The 19,406-nt window shown below is 55.2% G+C and overlaps 1 protein-coding gene across 1 annotated transcript in view; it reads left to right on the forward strand.

Annotated features, from left to right (window-relative positions):
* Sympk (symplekin scaffold protein) overlaps positions 1-19,406 on the forward strand; it is a 33,264-nt gene that overhangs the window by 12,936 nt on the left and 922 nt on the right. Inside the window, exons 9-25 of the mRNA XM_052762044.1 lie at positions 1,007-1,246; positions 4,385-4,539; positions 4,861-5,011; positions 7,683-7,887; positions 8,476-8,626; positions 10,215-10,450; positions 10,908-10,989; positions 11,147-11,260; positions 11,949-12,096; positions 12,658-12,818; positions 13,825-13,933; positions 14,217-14,317; positions 14,777-14,867; positions 15,554-15,655; positions 18,008-18,195; positions 18,962-19,138; positions 19,272-19,367. Coding sequence (XP_052618004.1) covers positions 1,007-1,246; positions 4,385-4,539; positions 4,861-5,011; positions 7,683-7,887; positions 8,476-8,626; positions 10,215-10,450; positions 10,908-10,989; positions 11,147-11,260; positions 11,949-12,096; positions 12,658-12,818; positions 13,825-13,933; positions 14,217-14,317; positions 14,777-14,867; positions 15,554-15,655; positions 18,008-18,195; positions 18,962-19,138; positions 19,272-19,367 — 2,507 coding nt within the window. The remainder of the gene's footprint in view (positions 1-1,006; positions 1,247-4,384; positions 4,540-4,860; positions 5,012-7,682; positions 7,888-8,475; positions 8,627-10,214; positions 10,451-10,907; positions 10,990-11,146; positions 11,261-11,948; positions 12,097-12,657; positions 12,819-13,824; positions 13,934-14,216; positions 14,318-14,776; positions 14,868-15,553; positions 15,656-18,007; positions 18,196-18,961; positions 19,139-19,271; positions 19,368-19,406) is intronic.

Below are 19,406 nucleotides of genomic sequence, written 5' to 3' on the forward strand. Positions count from 1 at the left end.
CCTGGCAGGTGGCTGGTTCTGAGGTGCTGTTGAGCTCTGCATTCCCCACTGTGTGCTATCAGCACCACAGCTCACCGTGAGCTCCAGGTTAGGTAGAAAACCGCTTCAACGCTGGCTCGGGATGCTCAGCCCGCAAGGACAGGAGGCTGGTGACATTTTCCCATGTCTGTGCCTGGATAAAACTCCAGAAGTCTAGGCTTGAGGCATGGATGAATGCTGGTCCCGGATCTAGTGTGTCCACCTCTGAGCTCTTGTGTTGGCTTTGTTTTCTGGCTGTTTCCTGAAGCAGCAAAGATGGCCTCGGAGCTCAAGGGGGCTATCTACTTAGCAACAGAGAGAGAGAGCAACTCTTTCCCCATCATTCCAGCAAAAGTCAAGGGTTGACGCTCATTGTTTATGATTGGCCGAGCAGAGATTGCGAGCCTACCAGTGAGCCAATCACAGTGGCCAGGGAAACGCCGTGTTCTCATTGGCCCCAGTCTCCTGCACACTTCGACAGAGGATGGAGACAGGGTGGTTCCCTCAGAAGGGAATGAGAGTGGCGCTGGCCGAGGAACTGATGGTGGATACTGCACAGGCCGAGTTAGAGTCCTCTTTCTCTGTGGAGCAAGGGAAGCTTGCTTACCGAGGTGACTGAGACTCTGGCTGGTCATGCCAGTGGCAGGAGGACTGGCCTGAGCTGTGGCAGCCGTTCAGTCAGCAGCTTTGGAGACGGTGGCAGTTACAGCTCTCCCCAGGGTAGCGCTGGACTGCAGATCGGAGACGGGGACCTGAGGCTCGAGTGCAGAGAAGTGACCTTTAGGTTTCCTCACCTTGAAGGACTAACATCGTAGAGGTCTCTTAGGGTTTCAGTGTCAGCTTGAAAGAGGGAAGGCCACCAGTGAGCCTAGGAACTTCCCAAGGAATGGCAGCAAGAGCCCTCCCCACGTTTGGGGCTAAGCATTGAGCCTGGCAGGCCACACAGTGATCTGTCCCCAGCACCGAGCTCCCACCTCTATCCTCACAGCCAACCTGCCCCCAACACTGGCCAAGTCCCAGGTGAGCAGCGTGCGTAAGAACCTCAAGCTGCACTTGCTGAGCGTGCTCAAGCACCCTGCCTCCTTGGAGTTCCAGGCCCAGATCACCACCCTGCTGGTGGACCTGGGCACCCCCCAGGCAGAGATCGCCCGCAACATGCCCAGCAGCAAGGATTCCCGCAAACGGCCCCGGGATGATGCCGACTCCACGCTGAAGAAGATGAAGCTGGGTGAGCTGGGTAGTAAGGCCTGGGACTGGCTGGGGTGGCTTTGGTACACGGTGTTAAGTTGCATTAATACACAGGGCATTCCATAGCATGATGTGGTAAACATATCCAAGTAAAATAACTGTGGTGTGTAGTACATTGAATAAGTGTGAGCGTGTGTTTCTGAGTAGGGACTTCTAGTCTAGGAAAGGATGACCTTGGTCTTTCTGTCTCCTTTCTAGACTGCTGGGATGACGGGTGTGTGGCCAATTCGGATTCATTTAGATGTTACAGAGAGGAATGAAGTGAGTGGCGAGTGTGTCTTAGTCTGAATGTTTTCTTTCCTGTTTATACATGTGTGGAAGGCTCTTTTCCTTTACGTGATCTATAGAATTGGATTTTTCTTTTTTTGGTTTTTGGATTTCTCTGTGTAACCATCCTGACTGTCCTGGAACTCACTTTGTAGCCCAGGCTGGCCTCAAACTCACAGAGATCCACCTGCCTCTGCCTCCTGAGTACTGAGATGAAAGGCGTGCACCACCACTGCCCAGCTTGGATTTTTCTTTTTTAATTTGAAATTTTTAACATATTTGGTTTTTGTTGAGACACAGTCTTGCCTCCTCCGCCTCCAAGTGTAGGGATTGCAGGCATGCGTCACCACCCTAGCTTTGAAGTGACTTCTGGGGTATGCAACGATAGTGTTGACCATAACAGACTCTCCGTACCAACGTTTTAAAAAATGTCACCTGTGTTTGTTTATAGAATATTTCTGAAATTATGTGGGGGTTTTGTTTTGTTTTTGTCAGGATCTCACTCTAGAGTCCTGGCTGGCCTTCAAACTCATAGAGATCCACCTGCCTCTGCTTCTGAAGTGCTGGGCTTGCAGATGTGTGCCAATGCCCCGAGCTATGAAGTTCTTTTTCATATTCAAATGGAATTAACTAATTTCATAAGGGCCGCTGTGGGAATCTAGCTACATTTCTCCATTGCTCAGTGAGTGAGAGCAGTGTTCTGCTTCCGTTAGGTTTCTAGGAGTGTTTATGTGTGCACATTGGAATCTACTGCATGTTTGGTCTTTATTGTGGTGGGCTGCACATGTGCCATGGTGTGTGTATGGAGGCCAGGGCACAACTCTGTGGTGTCTGGCCTCTCCTTCCCCCTTACGTGAGTTCTGGGGATTGAACTCAGATCTTCAGGTTTGTGCAGGAAGCACCTTTCCCCACTGAGCCCATCTCGGGCCCTGCATCTTTTTACTATTTAACTTTTTCATTAGATTAATTTTATTTTATGTGTGAGCGTTCTGCTTGCACACATTTATGTTTACCACATTTATGCTTGGTGTCTTTGGAAGACAGAAGAGGTTATCAAATCCCCTAAAACTGGCATTGCAGTTAGTTGTGAATCACTGTTTGGGTGTTCTTAAGTCTAAGCTACTTCTATCCCTGCCCTGCATCTTTTTAATGGTGGCCAGGTGCTTTGTAATGGGCATGGGAACGTTCACAGTTAGATTTGTGGACATCTCATTTCTGTCCCTGCTGCAGGACTGTCCTACACATCTAATCATAGGACACTTCCGAAGGGAGGCACTTAAGTGAAGGGCATGTGCATTTACATTCTGTGTAAAGTCCATTTCTTTCTCTCTCTTTTTTTTTTTAAATGATTGATTGATTGAGACAGGGTTTCTTTCTCTGTGTAGCCCTGGCTGTCCTGGAACTCACTCTGTAGTCCAGACTGGCCTCAAACTCACAGAGATCCGCTTGCCTCTGCCTCCCAAGTGCTGGGATGAAAGGTGTGCACCACCACCGCCCACCCGGCTAAGATACATTTTTATTTTTAATCATGTATGTGCATGTATGTCTGTGGGTGTGTGTATCAGCATGAGTGCAGTTGCCCACAAAGGCCGGCAGAGGACATTGGACCCTTTGGTACTGGAGTTACAAGCATTTATTTGTGAGCCGTGTGACATGAGTGATGGACACCAAATTTGGGTCCTTTGGAAAAACAGCAAATGCTCTCACGGGTTGACCCATTTGTCCAGCTCCATATTTCTTAAAACTTAGTGTTTTAAAGTGATTTTGGATGGCCAGACAGGTTGCAGAAGTGGCACTGGAGCCATCTGTGTCTGGGTATGGATCACAGAGTGCATTGGGTCCATATGTCTCTCACCTGCTCACTCAGCTAACGTCCTGTCCATATCTACTAAGTCCCTACTGTGGAATGCCAGTCTTCTAGCAAGGCATGGTGGTACACGCCTCTGATCCCAGCACTTGGGGGTCTGAAGCAGGAGGGTCATGAGTTCCAAACTAGTCTGAGCTATATAGTAAATTTAGGCCAACCTGAGGTACATAAGAAAGTGTCTCGGGGCTAGAGAGAAGGCTCGGCGGTTTAGAGCACTGGCTGCTCTTCTAGAGGACTGTGGTTCAGTTCCCAGCACCACATGGCAGCTCATAACTGACTGTAACTCCAGTTCCAGGAGATCCAACACCCTCATACCAATGTACCAATGTAAAATAAAGTTAAATTAAAGTTAAAAAAAAAAAGATAGTGTCTCAAAAAGGGGGGCTAGGTGGAGCTGGTGTGATGACTCAGGTTAAGAGTGCTCTCTGTTCTTTCAGAGGACCCGGGTTCAATTCTCAGTACTGACATGGCAGCTCATAACAATCTGTTAGTTCAGTTCTAGGGGATCCATCACCCTCTTCTGACCTCCACATGCACACATATGATGCACAGATATACATACATGCAGGCAAGTACCCTCACATATAAACTAAATAAACACTCTTTTAAAAGGTGAAGGAGGAGGATGTCAGTGATGGGGACAGTAACAGCAACATTGTCTCTTGCTGGGGACACCTGCCTAGTGAGTGCGGGTCCTGCCTTCCATTCTCAGTGTGGAGTAGATTCATGATGTATTCATCATCTTGGAGCTGGTCAACTAGAGGTTTTTGGCTTTTTGCCGTGTCCCAGATGAGCCCCGAGACCCAGGAAGAGATGGATCCTGGGCCTGTGGTGCTTTCATGGCCATGGCACGTGCAGCTTAGCTGCTTGCCTGCTGTGTGGCTGCTCCCTGCAGTGACCTGCTAGAGGCAGGGCCACCTGGCTTCCTGAGCACAGGTCCTGCTGCAGTCGAGAGCCAGCCTCTTGTTCCCTTCCCCTTCTCAGAGCCCAACTTGGGAGAAGATGATGAGGACAAAGACTTGGAGCCTGGACCATCAGGGACTTCGAAGGCCTCAGCCCAGATCTCAGGCCAGTCAGACACGGACATCACCGCTGAGTTCTTGCAGCCTCTGCTGACACCTGACAATGTGGCCAATCTGGTGAGGAGGGACAGGAGTCTGGATCCCAGTCTTTCTCTGGCCACCTTTTGGTAGCATCAGCCAGAGGGTCCCTTCCACCCTTGGATGGGCCTGTTCTCATCCTTCCGTCTTCCAGAGGCCATTAGTCCTCAGTATCCCACTCCCCATCTCCTCACTCTGTTCTTGGGGCGGGGTCTCTCCCAAGTGGACAGCCTGGTGGTCATTGGCTCTGCAGAAAGCTGAGACAAGGAGAGCAGGCCCAGCCCGAGCAGTTCCTGCCTCTTCTCCCGTGCTGCCCTAGGCTGAGCTGGCTAAGGATTCCCTTCCCTGGGCACCCCGCAGGTCCTCATCAGCATGGTGTACCTGCCTGAGACCATGCCCGCCTCCTTCCAAGCCATCTACACCCCGGTGGAGTCTGCAGGCACGGAAGCCCAGATCAAGCACCTGGCTCGGCTCATGGCCACGCAGATGACAGCTGCAGGGCTGGGTCCTGGTGAGTCTTGTGCTGACCCAGGCCAGGCCTTGGCACTGGACTCTCCTTCTGGAAAAGCTGTGGGGGTGAAGGTCATGTGCCACCTCTCACAGATCCATCATGCAGAACGCTCAGTGTCTCAGGCCCTGGGCTTTGAAACCCAGCAGACTGGACTTCGCCTTGAGGTCCAGACTGAACCTGACGGACTGTGTCAGGCCACTGAGACTCTGAGCCTTGGAGTCCCCCTTATTTCGTCAGTATGTTTTTGTTTTTTCGTGTGTGCCCTCAGAGGCCAAGAAGAGGGTGTCAGGTCTGGGGGAGATGGAAGAATCACAAGAGGTGGTGTTGGGAGCGGGAGCCAAACTTGGGTCCTCTGCAAGAGCTGCAACTGCTCTTCACACTGAGCCACCCCTCCAGTCCAGGTTTTTGTCTTCTTGTTGTGGAACCCATGTTGGCCTCTTAACTTGCACCAGTCTTCCTGCCTAGTCCTGAGTGTGGGGATTACAGGTGTGAGCCACACTCGGCACCAGCCTGTTCTTTGAGGTGTAAATTGTAACACAAGCACAACTCCAGTGTCAGCGCGGCTGTGAGCCTCACGAAGCACATTCTTTCCACCTTTACGTGGGTTCCAAAGACTGGATTCAGTCCCTTACCCTCTGAGCCATGCACCAGTTCTTGTTTCAGACCCTGTTGTCGTGAGCATAGCTGCTATGAACAGCAGTCTATGAGTCTTTGGTGCGTTCAGGTTTTCCCAAGTGTGCTCCAAGTGATGGAGTTGTCAAGTCACATGACCTCTGCTGTTAAGGACTGCTTATCATGAGGATGCCTGAGTGGCACTCACCTAACATCCTAGGGAGTGGAGGCAGGAGGATTAGAGGTCATCCTTGCATGCATAGTGAGTTTGAGGACAGCCTGGAGTGCATGAGACCCTAACTCACCAACCCCAAATGGGCTGGTACGTCATCTCAGTGGCTACAAGTATTTGCTGTCAAGCTCAGAACTTGAGTTTGATCCCTGGGACCTGCTTGGTGGAAGGAGAGAAGCCCACACTACACATGCCCCCTGGCATATGCATGTCTATCCCCGTACAAATAAATAGGATGCAATAAACCTTTTAGACTAAGAAGCTGGGGAGATGGCTTGGTGGGCATGTGCTTACTGTGTAAGTTGGCATGAGGACTTGAGTTTGAGCCCTAACATCCACAGAGAAGCCAAGGTGGTGTGCTGGCTACCCAGCGCTGGATGAGGGCAGAGACAGGTGGGTCCTGGATCTTCCTGGACAACCAGGCTTTTTTTTTTTTTGGTTTTTTGAGACAGGGTTTCTCTGTGTAGCTTTGCACCTTTCCTGGAACTCACTCTGTAGCCCAGGCTGGCCTTGAACTCACAGAGATCCGCCTGGCTCTGCCTCCCGAGTGCTGGGATTAAAGGCGTGCGCCACCCCACCCGGCCCGCCAACCAGTCTTAATGAAACAGCTAGCTGTGCGTTGTTCCATGGGTGACCCTGTCTTCAAACACAGTGTGCCTGGTTAAAGGGCTCGGTTGGCAGAGGTGCCTGCTGCCAATCTGATGACCTGGGTTTAATCCTTGGGGCTCATTGAGAGAACCAACTCCACAAATTGTCCTCTCACCTACGTACGTACACATGCGCGATACATAAACACAGTGTAATGATTTAAAAAAAAAAAAAGCCAGGCAGGGCAGCAGCATACCCTTTTAACCCTGGCACTCAGGAGGCAGAGGCAGGCAGATCTCTGGATTTGAGGCCAGCGGTTTACAGAGGGAGTCCTGGCTAGCTAGGGCTGCACGGTGAGACCCTGTCTCAATTTTTTAAAAAAATGTAGAGCCGGGCAGTGGTGTCGCATGCTCTTAATCCCAGCACTCGGGAGGCAGAGGCAGGCGGATCTATGTGAGTTTGAGGCCAGCCTGGTCTACAGAGTGAGTTCCAGGACAGCCAGAGCTGTTACACAGAGAAACCCTGTCTCAAAAAAACAAAAAGACCCACACAAAGTAGAGATAAAAGAAGTTAAGACTCCGTCTCTTACTTTGATGTGTGAGCACAGTCTAGCACACTAACACACAAGTCACACACGCATACATATGCTGCACAGACATAAACCTAAGAGAGCTTGCTTGTGACGTATCTCGGTTGGCTGTGACATGGGCTGTGCCTCCAAGAGTGAAGCCTTCTGGCCGGATCCTTGGGTCATGTTGCTAGGTGGGCTACAGGGTGGGTACAGTGCGTGCACGGCAGAGCCTGGGCCACAGGCGGTGATGGAGCTGAGGGTGCCGTGGCTCCTCCCTCAGGGATGATGGGGCTGAGGGTGCTGTGGCTGCTCCCTCAGGGATGATGGGGCTGAGGGTGCTGTGGCTGCTCCCTCAGGGATGATGGGGCTGAGGGTGCTGTGGCTGCTCCCTCAGGGATGATGGGGCTGAGGGTGCTGTGGCTCCTCCCTCAGAGATGATGGGGCTGAGGGTGCTGTGGCTGCTCCCTCAGGGATGATGGAGCTGAGGGTGCTGTGGCTGCTCCCTCAGGGATGATGGGGCTGAGGGTGCTGTGGCTCCGCCCTCAGGGATGATGGGGCTGAGGGTGCTGTGGCTGCTCCCTCAGGGATGCTGTGGCTGCTCCCTCAGGGATGATGGGGCTGAGGGTGCTGTGGCTGCTCCCTCAGGGATGCTGTGGCTGCTCCCTCAGGTGTGGAGCAGACGAGACAGTGCAAGGAGGAGCCCAAGGAGGAGAAGGTGGTGAAGCCGGAGAGTGTCCTGATCAAGCGGCGCCTGTCTGTGCAGGGCCAGGCCATCTCTGTGGTGGGCTCTCTGAGCGCCATGTCCCCCTTGGAGGAGGAGGTACCCCAGGCCAAGAGGAGGCCGGAACCCATCATCCCTGTCACGCAGCCACGGTGAGTCCTCTTCTAGTTGGACATGGGCCCCGTCCTGTGAGCGCGCACAGTTTGCAGGCAGAGGGCTGGGTCAGGTTCCCCTGACTTCAGAGTCAGTGGGTTTCCGCAGCCACACCTCCTTTTCCTGTCTTGGGAGAATGGTGGTGCCTCTCAGGGATGGAGTCACTAGGTTAGAGAACTCGGGGTCACAAGTCATGTCAGTATTGGCCCTGATGTGCAGCAAGGACTCTTGCTCATCATCGCCACCCTCATTCTTCCCACCACTTTTACCCCAAATCAGTCTCGACCCCACCTGAGGGTCCAGTGTTACCGGCTCCCTTGCAGCCTCTGGCTCCCTCCCCATTCCTCTTCCCCCACCACAGCAAGCCCCGGCCAGGGTCTTTGTGCCTACCCTCCTCTGTCTGAGACCCTTCTGGTCCTGCCTTTCCTTCTCACTCAGTCTTCCTGTGTGCTGACCTCACTCAGGGAATTCGTAGCTGGGGAGGGGCTGTGTGTCTTTGTGTGGCCCAGTCCCAGAGCTGGGCCACCAGACAGGCTGAGATGCAGAAAGCATGCCAAGTCACTGTCCTTGCCCCTGTCCTCATGTAGGCTGGCAGGCGCTGGTGGGCGCAAGAAGATCTTCCGTCTGAGTGATGTGCTGAAGCCCCTGACAGATGCCCAGGTGGAAGCCATGAAGCTGGGAGCTGTGAAGCGGATCCTGAGGGCTGAGAAGGCTGTAGCTTGCAGTGGGGCGGCCCAGGTGTGCTCTGCAGTTTTCTAGTGAAGAGTCTGTGTGGCTCTCCAGTCCCTGGCTCCTCCAGGCTTGACTCCACCCCCTACGAAATCAGAGCAGCAGCCTTCTAGACAGTGGAGACTTGTGAGGTGGGGGGCAGCTCTCCATGGGGCTGGTCCTGCAGGGCTGGTTCTTAGTGGCCACTTTTCTTATCAGTGTTACATCTCAGACAGACCTATTTTAAAAAAGAAGCATTGCTTCTTTTTTAAAATTTGTTTGTTTAATTTATAGTATACGTGTGTTTGTCTGCATGAGTTTATGTGCACTGTGTGTGTGCAGGAGCCCACAGAGGCCAGAAGAGGGTGCCGGATTCTCTGAAACTGGAGTTACAGGGAGTTGTGAGCCACCGTGTAGGTTCTACAAACCAAACTCAAATCCTCTGCAAAAGCACCCACTGTTCTTAACCGCGAAGCCATCTCTCCAGCCTTTATTTTCTCTTTGTTTGTTTTATTGTTGTTGTTTTTGGTTTTTCTTTTTCTTTCTTTCCTTTTTTTAAAAGATTTATTTATTTATTATGTATACAGTATTCTGCTTGTATGCATGCCTGCAGACCAGAAGAGGGCGCCAGATCTCATTATAGATGGCGGTGAGCCACCATGTGGTTGCTGGGAATTAAACTCAAAACCTCTAGAAGGGCAGCCAGTGCTCTTCACCTCCGAGCCATCTCTCCAGCCCTGGTTTTTCTTTTGTTGTTGTTGTTTTTTTTTTGTTTTTAGGTTTTGGAGACAGGGTTTCTTTGTGTAGCCCTGGCTGTCCTGGAACTCACTTTGTAGACCAAGATGCCCTCGAACTCACAGAGATCCACCTGCCTCGTGCTGGGATTAAAGGCGTGCACCACCACTGTCCGGCTTGTTTTTGGTCTTTCGAGATAGGATTTCTCTCTATAGCCTTGGCTGTCCTGGAACTCTCTCTGGAGACTCACAGAGATATGCCTGCTTCTGCCTCCCAAATGCTGGGATTATAGGCATGGACCATCATGCCTTGCTTTTTCTTTCATTTTAAGTATTTATCTGTGCGTGCATGTGTTTTCTTTGATTTGGATACTTTTGCCTCTGCACCTAGCATGTGCAAAGGCTGAGGCTTTCATCCCCAGTTCCATGAAAGATTGTTCTGGATAATACAGACACCGTGTCCTCTTTATTGGTTGTCGCCCACATCCTGTCCATGCCTAGAGGTGACAAAAAGAGAATCTTCACGACCTTTTCCTGTACCCTGAAGGACCTGCTTACCACCCAGTTACTCCTGGGAGCTTGGGGTGGTTTGGTGACAGCTGATGGTTGGTTTCTTCCTTGTCCACTGCCACTCAGTGTGATACTGCCGTGTTTACGCTTCATGCTGCCTCCTTGGTTGAAGGGTTGGTTGAGTGATGGAGTGATTGGTTTTCTAGATAAGGTCTCTCTCACTTGACCATGCTGGCCTTGAACTCGAGCAGTCTGGGTGCTGACGTCGTAGATGTTAGCCGCTGTTCCCACGGTATACGGTGTCTGTACTGGGGGCTCCTGAGCCCGACTGAAGGTGCTCCGGCGGCCACACTGACGTGTGCTCACCTCTCCAGGTGCGCATCAAGATCCTGGCCAGCCTCGTGACACAGTTTGACTCTGGACTCAAGGCAGAGGTGCTGTCCTTCATCCTGGAAGATGTCCGGGGCCGCCTGGACCTGGCTTTCGCCTGGCTCTACCAGGAGTACAACGCCTACCTAGCTGCAGGGGCCTCGGGCACCCTGGACAAGTATGAGGACTGCCTCATCCGCCTGCTCTCTGGCCTGCAGGAGAAACCGGACCAGAAGGACGGGTGAGGCTGGCCGAAAGCCCCACCTCCCCTGCCGTGTCCCACCCCCTTCGTCCCGGTGCCACCCGGACTTGCCCTCCCCGTGCCCCTCTCTCTCCCTTTTTCCGTTTCCTTCAGAAGCCGCGTAGACCATGCTGTGAGGGCTTGCGGTGATGTTCATCAGGGTCACTCCCAACTCCGCCCTTGGTCCGAGTGGCCTGTCACCCTCTGGGCTTCTGTTTCCCATCTGCACAAACAGTTCCCAGGGGTGGGGCGCTGGCTTGGTGGTGGAGTACCTCCCTAGTGGTAGCAAACGGAAGAAAGCGTCAGAGAGGGAGGAGCATGTCTGCCTCTGTGTGCCAGTCTGAAGCTCCGGCCGGACCCAGGGCTGAGGAGGCTGGGGTGCAGTTGGGCCACAGGGATATAGGCTGCCTTGCTGCGCTTCTCCAGCAGGACACAGACAGGACTCTTTCCTGGACAGGGTCTTCACCAAGGTGGTTTTGGAGGCCCCGCTGATCACCGAGAGTGCCTTGGAGGTGATACGGAAGTATTGTGAGGATGAGGTGAGCAGGCTGCAGTTGGGCAGGAAGGGTCTGAAGGTCTGTGGTTTAGACTGGGGGCGGGGGTGACGTGAGGCCCAGTCCTGGGGACTTGGTTTGAGAGAAGGACGGAGCCAGAGTGAGGCGCCGCCGCAGGCTGAGCGTCGCCCCCCATCTGCAGAGTCGCGCCTACCTGGGCATGTCGACACTTGGAGACCTGATCTTCAAGCGCCCTTCTCGACAGTTCCAGTACCTGCACGTCCTCCTTGACCTCAGCTCTCATGAGAAGGACAGGGTGAGCTTGTGCCCATCGCCAGCCAGCCTGGCTTTCCCGGCCGTCCCCACGGAGTCGGGTGCTAGCTAACCTGACCCTGAGTGTGCCCGTGCCCTCCTCACTCTCTTGTCACTCCTGTTGGTGAACTGTAGCCTGAGGCAGCAGCCAGCAGAGAAGCCCATGTGACCTCAGGCAGCATGCCTTCACAGTAGGCAGTGCCTAGGCACCCACCTGTGTAGACAGGATCGTGGAGGAGGAGACCTGAGATAACGGTAACACGTAGTGGCTGTGCTCCAGAAGAGGCCGTGCTCCAGTGAAGAGTGGTGCGTGACCAGACAACGTTCCGTTAGCACGGCACCCCGGCCCTGGGCTGTCATTTGCTACAAACTCAGGCTGAAGACCAGACCTGATCTCGTGGCTCCAGCAGATTGTGTCTGAGTGAGATGAAGCCTGGCTAGTGACATGTGTTCTGGGCAGTGGGCTGCCTGTCCTGCCAAGTTCAAAGCCAAGGCCACTTGCCAGGGAGAGTCACTGTTGGGAATGAGGAGAGCGAGAAGGCAGGGAGTAGCAAGATAGATGGGACTGGGGGTGAGATGCTGCAGCCCGCGATGCTCGGCCCTGCTGTCTTGGGCCTCAGCCTGGGCTCGTTTCACAGCACTGCCACTCCATTCTGTGCCTTCCGCTCCTCCATGCTGCCTGTTTCCCTCAGGTACGCTCCCAGGCCCTGCTCTTCATTAAGCGCATGTATGAGAAGGAGCAGCTTCGCGAGTATGTGGAGAAGTTCGCCCTCAATTACCTGCAGCTCCTGGTCCACCCCAACCCACCCTCGGTGCTCTTCGGAGCTGACAAGGACACAGGTTGGATGCTCTTCGGCTGATTTGTGTCGGGCTCCACCCAGCCTCTTAGAATGGCTGCTGGATAGTAGCAAGCAGGGCCAAGACAGACGGACAGACAGGAGTCCCTCAGCACAGTCCCACATCCTGCCAGATTGCAGACAGAAGGTCCTGCAGGGATGTGGAAAGCCCTCCCAGGAGAGGGTGTGAGGCCCAGGGAGGACATGTGAGCAGAAGTGGTTGTTCCCCAAAAAGGAGGCGGGCGCACACAGGGTTAGCAGCAGGGTCTTTGTACCAACTATCAGTAGGACCAGTGTGGACGGTAGCAGGGCTGCTGGGAGGCTGCCCGTGTAGTCCCTGCCAGCCAGTGTGAGGACAGGACTTGGGGGATACAGGGTTAAATTCACGTGGTAGAATGACCTTCTAGCTGCCTTGGAGCTTGGTGGTTGGAGGTGTTGTGGGGAGTCCTGCTCCTTCTCTACCTAGTCCCTCTTCCCACTGACTTCACTGAGAAGGCACAGACAGGGGACAGGGCTTCGGGAAGGAAATCTAGGCCTCTATTGATGCATGGCCCTGTCCCGTCAGAGGTGGCTGCGCCCTGGACCGAGGAGACAGTGAAGCAGTGTCTTTACCTCTATCTGGCTCTCCTGCCTCAGAACCACAAGCTGATCCATGAGCTGGCAGCCGTGTACACTGAGGCCATCGCCGACATCAAGCGGACAGTGCTGAGGGTCATTGAGCAGCCGGTGAGGCCCCTGAGCCCACCTGGGCAGGGCTGAGTCCCCAACTCCAGCTGCTCCTTGGGTGTCCATCTCAGTAGGCACAAAGAGAAAGGCCTGTCATGGGGACTTATGGCTTTGGCTTGTGGGTGGCACTTACATCATCCTTCAGCTCATAAGAAGGCACCGAGTGGCTCAGAGGTACAGAGCCTGGAGTGGGCACACCTGGAGTGGGCACACCTGGCCTCACATTCTGCCTCTGTGCTTCTCGCTCTGTCCTGCCATGAGGGTCCCGGCCTTAGCATCTGAGCTCTTTAGCGTTTCCACTGGTCCCCATGTTGTTTCCGAAGTCCTGAGCCATAGGGCCACCTCGTGAAGAGCAGTTCAGAAGGCTGCCCTGTTTGCTGCTGGATTCAGAACCCTTGGTTGTGTGTGACGGCTCCGCCCCAGCTTCACTTTGTTATTTAAGCAAGTCTCATTTTCTAGAGATCCTCCTGCCTCAGCTTCCCGAGTGCTGGGGTAGCAGGCATGCACAGTCCTGCCCTCATGGTGTTTTTACTGTGGAAAACCCTAAGTAGAAATGGAGGGAGAAGGGCAGGGTGGGGTCTTTACCTAAGGTGCAGTAGCCCAGCGCCGAGAAAGAGAAGCGCCAGGCAGGCTCTGGGGCTGAGTGCCTCAGTGTCCTTCACACAGCAGGCGAGGATGCCAAGGGCAGCCAGCAAGCTCCCTGCTCCATACTCACGGCAGCAGCTGCCTGAGTCCAGCCTGTACCCTCAGACTGGGATGGCAGTGGTTGCAGGAGGTGGACAGCGAGCGACCAGGAAAGCCTCCCAAGGCATTGCCACACAGATCGGGCACGGAAGCCTGGAGACAGTTGGGTCACGGACCTGCCCGAGAGGAGGGCACCTCCCAGATCAAGGCTCCGACCTGACACAAGAGAGACCTGGAGCCCAGTGACTTTAACCCCGCCCCCCAGCTTCTGCAGCCTCCTCAAATGCTCACTGTAACCTGGTCTTGCTGACCTCTGATCTAGATCCGAGGGATGGGCATGAACTCCCCAGAGCTGCTGCTGCTAGTGGAAAACTGCCCAAAGGGGGCGGAGACGCTGGTCACCCGCTGCCTGCACAGCCTCACGGACAAAGGTGCCTGGGCCCTGCCTCCCGCCCTCCCTCCTACCTGTTCTTCCCCTGCAAGAGCTGGCGCTGCTAAGGTCCCAAGGGACTGAGCCCCTGTGGATTTCTCCCATCCCTGGTCCTCACTGTAGAGAAAAGCCATGTGAGCTCCATTTAGGGAAGGAGGGGCTGGGGACCCTGCTCTGGAATTGCACCGCCCCTTCCCCATGCCCACAAAGCCCTCCTCCCATATGCTTTCCTCCTCTGTCCCCTCCCAGTCACCCCAACTCTGCTTTTCTCTGTCTTCCTGAAGTGCCGCCATCCCCAGAGCTGGTGAAGCGGGTCCGAGACCTGTACCACAAGCGGCTGCCTGATGTGCGCTTCCTCATCCCTGTGCTCAACGGGTTGGAGAAGGTAGGGCAGGAGCAGGACGGTGGCCAGCCTACTTCCGCGGTGTGTGGGCAGAGGCCTGTGAGAGCAGCAGGGAGTCCATCGTGCCCTGCGGGCAGCAGCTGCACGCCGTGCCCTGGAGCAGGTCTCCAGGCCCATCGCGGCCTCGGGCACTGCTCCCGTGTCGCGGTAGCATCTCACTGTTTGTGAGCGTGAGTGCGCACACCTTTGTCCCTGGCCTATGGGAAACCCGCCAGCAATAGCAGGGTCTCAGTAAGGTTGTGTCTCTAGTGAATTTGGGGCCAAGGATACCTCATCCCCTGATGGACGGGAATGAGGGTGACACTGTCCACCATAGGCAGCAGCTTTGGGGAGGCAGGGAACATGTGTCAAGAGGCTTAGAAGCCTCCCTGGGGTAAGTAGGTGGCTAGTGGGGCCCTCCAGCTGATCATCACCCTCCTCTCTCCACCCTTTCCCCCTTAGAAAGAGGTGATCCAGGCCCTGCCCAAGCTCATCAAACTCAACCCCATCGTGGTGAAGGAAGTCTTCAACCGCCTGCTGGGCACCCAGCACGGTAGGTGCCTTCCCTCCTCGCCAGCCCTCAGCTTACCCCCTCACTGCACAGGGGTCATGTGGGAAGGGCCCAGAAAGGCTACGTGTCCTTCGAGGCCAAGGTCCCTGCTGTCCCTGCCCTCCTAGCCCCAAGGAGGGGTTTCTAAGGCTGAGAGCCAGGGGCTTGTCTACTGTGGTGAGAAACAAGAAAAATGTTTGAGGAGGGAAAGATAGCCAGTGAGGTGAACAAGTTCCTCATCCTGGTCCCTGTGGCCACAGTTGGGGACTGACTGCACAGCACAGCTGGTCTCCATCCCATAGCAGGAGGCCACCTCTCCGAACTGCCTTTTCCACTCTGCCCCAACACAGCAGAAGGCTCAAGCCACTTAGCGTTTAGTGAGACCTGACGTGGCCCCCGCCCCTGCCCATGCCCTATGTAGAGTCCGTCCTGGGATGGCTGGGCCCAGCTCAGCCTTCAGAGTGCACGTCCCCGTGGGAACAGTAGGCCACAGCAAGGCCGCTCTAACAAGGTGGGAGCGGGGGAGTGGTGAAGACTTCAGGACACTTCATCCAGTCTCACCCTCTGTCCCCCAGTCCCTGAAGCAGAGGGTGCCTTATCTGTGTGTACTGTTCCTCAAGTCTGGCCTGAGGCCCCCCTCTTTGCAGAGGCCTCTGTACCATCTCCTCCCCTGTTGCCGCCCACTGCAGGTGAAGGGAACTCAGCCTTGTCCCCCTTGAATCCGGGAGAGCTGCTGATTGCCTTGCACAACATTGACTCAGTCAAGTGTGACATGAAGTCCATCATCAAAGGTGAGGCACCCTGTTCCCACATGGCCCAGCTCCCGTGGACTTGGGGCAGGACCTCAGTCACCTGCATGGCCCCACTGGCCCCGTCTTGGCCTCTGTAAGGCACGTGCAGAGCTGTGCCTTGGCATCAGGTGGGTCTTGGCAATGGGGCCATCCCTCCCACTCAAGGGAGCAGAGCCCGTGGAGCAGTTCAGAGGCACAAGGGCCTCTGCTGGCATGATCAGATGCCAGGCCTGAGTTGAGGCAACAGAAGACCTCCATAGCAGGGCTTGGTGACAGTCTGGCAGGCTTCCTCTGCCCTGGCTGCCCAAGCATTCCCTCTGAGCCAGGCTCTCCCTCCATGCCACAAGCCCACTCCTATCACCCTCGTGGCTCTTGGTAAGTATGGTGTAGTCAGGGCAGAGTTCACAGAAGTTAGCCATGGAACACATGTGAGCCACACTGGACCCAAACCAAGAAGGGCTCTGCCCGTGAGCCTCCCCTGGGAAGACACCGTTTTCCCTTCTTTCTTCCCTTCCCCGGAGACTTGTGGGCCAAAAACAACTCTGTTCCAGCAGGGGCCCTGCCTGTCATCCTGTCCTCCACCTCTCTGCCCCTCCCTTTCCTCTTCTGGCCTGCAGTAGCTTCTTCAGAGACTGCTTTCCTGGCCCTCCTCAGCAATCCTAGTGGGGGGAGCTTGTGAAGACAGGACAGGAGCTGCAGGCCCAGGGGAAGGGATCAGGGACAGGTCTCAAAGGCTGTGGTCCAGGACTGTGGGCTTTAGACGCACACCACACACATACACACATTTACACACCACACACATACACACATTTTCTTGTTTTACCATGCTGGGAATGAACCTAGAGCCTCAAATGTGCCTGGCAAGTGTTCTACCACACCCTCACTTTTGTAGGCGCAGCAGGACAATCCTGTCCCCATAGCCTGGTCCCCAGGGCCGTGTGTTCATCACCTAGTTTGTGCATAATCTGGAAACACACACACACACACACACACACACACACAGCCATCTCGGATCCAGTAGCAGTCCAGTCATGAAGAAGGAAGAAATGGTCCTGCCCAAGGCTGCACAGGCAGCTGGTGGACAGTCCCACCTTGTACACTGTGGCGGTTTGCTTGGGAATGTTTGTCGGTCCCCAACCCCCAGCCTTGCTGGGCCCCAGCACCCACAGCTCGCCCTGCATCTCATCTGTGCTTGTGTGAGATCCTGACGTCCCTGGGTGCTGTGGGGTCCCAGCACAGTGCTGCGTACAGGTCGGGATGCTGACAACCCTGACAGCTGGCTTGGCTGGGACGAGGGCAGGGCCTTCTGAAGCGGGGTCACCTTCAGCCCGCGGGACCGATAGGGGGAGGTGACAGTGAGCTGAACCTGTTCAAAGCTAGGGCTGAACAGAGGTTCCAGGTGAGGGAGGAAACGGCCCCTGGCCTCATGCAGCCGTCTGGGGTGGAGGACAGTCTGGGCTGCTGAGGGGAGGGTTAGAGGCTGAGTGAGAAGCGCAAGAAGAGGCTGGGTGGGCTCTGGCCTCAGGGCCCACCTGAGCAGCAGGGGAGCGTGTCTCCACAGAGGACCAGGCACCTCTCAAGTCCTGGCAGCCCTCTCCTCTGCCCTTCCGCCTGTGCATCTGCTGCAATATCCTTCCTCTCTCTGGGCCGCCTCCTTACAGACCACCCTCCCTCCATTGGCCTCTCAGAGATTGGTGGGTGGGGTGGGGTGGGGACCTTTCTTCTGGCTCAATAAAGACTTCCTGGTTGACACACTCACATGGCCAGTGGTGTTTGGGGAAGGACTTGAGAGGCAGCTCCTGTGATTGCCCCCCCAGCCCAGTAGGCCCTGACACTGCCACGCACTCCCAGGAACTAGACCCCAAGCAAGGCCTGCTCCATGCTCTCTTCAGTTGACGCCTTTCCACATCCTGTGGGCACTGGCTACTCGGCTGGGTCCTCATCCTGGGTCGGGCCCTCACCACTGCCTCTTACCCCTCCCTTCCCTGTTACTCTCCTGAATGTCCTTTGTTGGATCCTCACTGCTCCGTCAGACCCTACTGCCTTTGATCAGCCTTCTGGCAGAGACTTTTTCTGGGGATGCTAGGGTGTCAGCAGCTCCTACCTCTCCCCCTTAGTGGGTTACAGCAACTCCCCAGGACTGTCCTCAGGGAAGAGGCTGAGTCTCCCAGTTGGCACACCACAGGGTATCCAGGGGTTCGGACACACCTATCTCCATCTTCCTGGGGGCAGGACCATTGAACATCCTCATAAAGGGCCTTTTGTGGTAGGGGTGGAGAAGCTTGGGTGGGGTTCCCACTTGATGGGGACATCCAGACAGAGAGGACAGGCCCACTCTCCGCCTCCTCACAGCCACCAACCTGTGTTTTGCGGAGCGAAATGTGTATACATCGGAGGTGCTAGCTGTGGTGATGCAGCAGCTGATGGAGCAAAGTCCCCTGCCCATGCTGCTCATGCGGACCGTCATCCAGTCCCTGACCATGTACCCCCGCCTGGGGGGCTTCGTCATGAACATCCTGGCCCGACTCATCATGAAGCAGGTAACCTGCCCTGGCCCCAGGCAGTCGGCCACAGTGGGCCAATCTCAGCTGCCTGGGGAGCAGGGTCCTATTCTGGATCGCCTACCAACCCTGCCTTTTGCTGTGTTCCCTCCAATTTCCTCCAACTGGCTACAGGGTGCCCAGTGAGAACAGTTAGGGATAGGAGAGGTGTGAGTACCTCCCTTTACCCCACCCCTAGGCCCTACAGGGTACATAGCTCAGCTGGAAGCATCTGACCGGGAATTAGGGTGGGGGTGTTGGCTTTGTTTTAGTGAGGGTCTTGCTATATATATAGCCCAGAATAACCAAGAACTCAAATTTGTGGTGATGCTCTTGCATCAGTCTTCCAAGTGCTGGGATTCTAAGCTTGCAGCACTAACTTTTAGAATTGTTTTGTGGAAATGATAATCAAGTTCTATCCTCCATCCGAGAGCTGGGTTCTGAGCAAAGGCTGTCCCTGTGCAGCATCTGGCTAAGGTCCCTGCATCTGCAGCCTACTAAATATGGCTAAAGGCACTGGCTAGAGAGAACTGTGAGAACAACATATGGGTGCTGACCTAGGGATTGGGGGCGGGGTCCCCCCCTTCCAGGGTCATGTCCTAGTACAGTTTCCTAGGTGAGAAAAGGCAAATTCCTGGGCAGGTGGGTGTATGAAGCCAGGAATATGCGGTCAAGTGGTGGTACCTGGGCTCCTAGCCATGGCAGTGCCTGCGGGAAGGAGGCGGCTGTTTGGGCCTTCCCCTGATGGCCCCCTCCCGCCCCACAGGTGTGGAAGTACCCCAAGGTATGGGAGGGCTTCATCAAGTGCTGCCAGCGCACCAAGCCCCAGAGCTTCCAGGTCATCCTGCAGCTACCTCCGCAGCAGCTTGGTGCGGTCTTTGACAAGTGCCCTGAGCTCCGGGAGCCCCTGCTGGCCCACGTGCGCTCCTTCACCCCCCACCAGGTACCTGGGCTGCGGAGCCGAGCAAGCCAGCAAGAGGGCTCTTGAGGGTTTGAGTTCTGGGTTATGGGCTGCTGAAAGTTGCCTCTGGCCAGAGCTCTCTACAGCTCTGGCTCCCACCTTTCCCTTAACCTAGCAAGCACACATTCCCAACTCCATCATGACTATCCTGGAGGCCAGCGGCAAGCAGGAACCCGAAGTCAAGGACACGCCTGCAGGGCCCCTGGAAGAGGTGAGGGTAATGTGATCCACCTGCCTGTGGCTCTCACCC

This window comes from Peromyscus californicus, unplaced genomic scaffold (assembly GCF_007827085.1).
Source record: "Peromyscus californicus insignis strain IS unplaced genomic scaffold, ASM782708v3 Scaffold_4__1_contigs__length_199733344, whole genome shotgun sequence".
Lineage (NCBI taxonomy): Eukaryota > Metazoa > Chordata > Mammalia > Rodentia > Cricetidae > Peromyscus > Peromyscus californicus.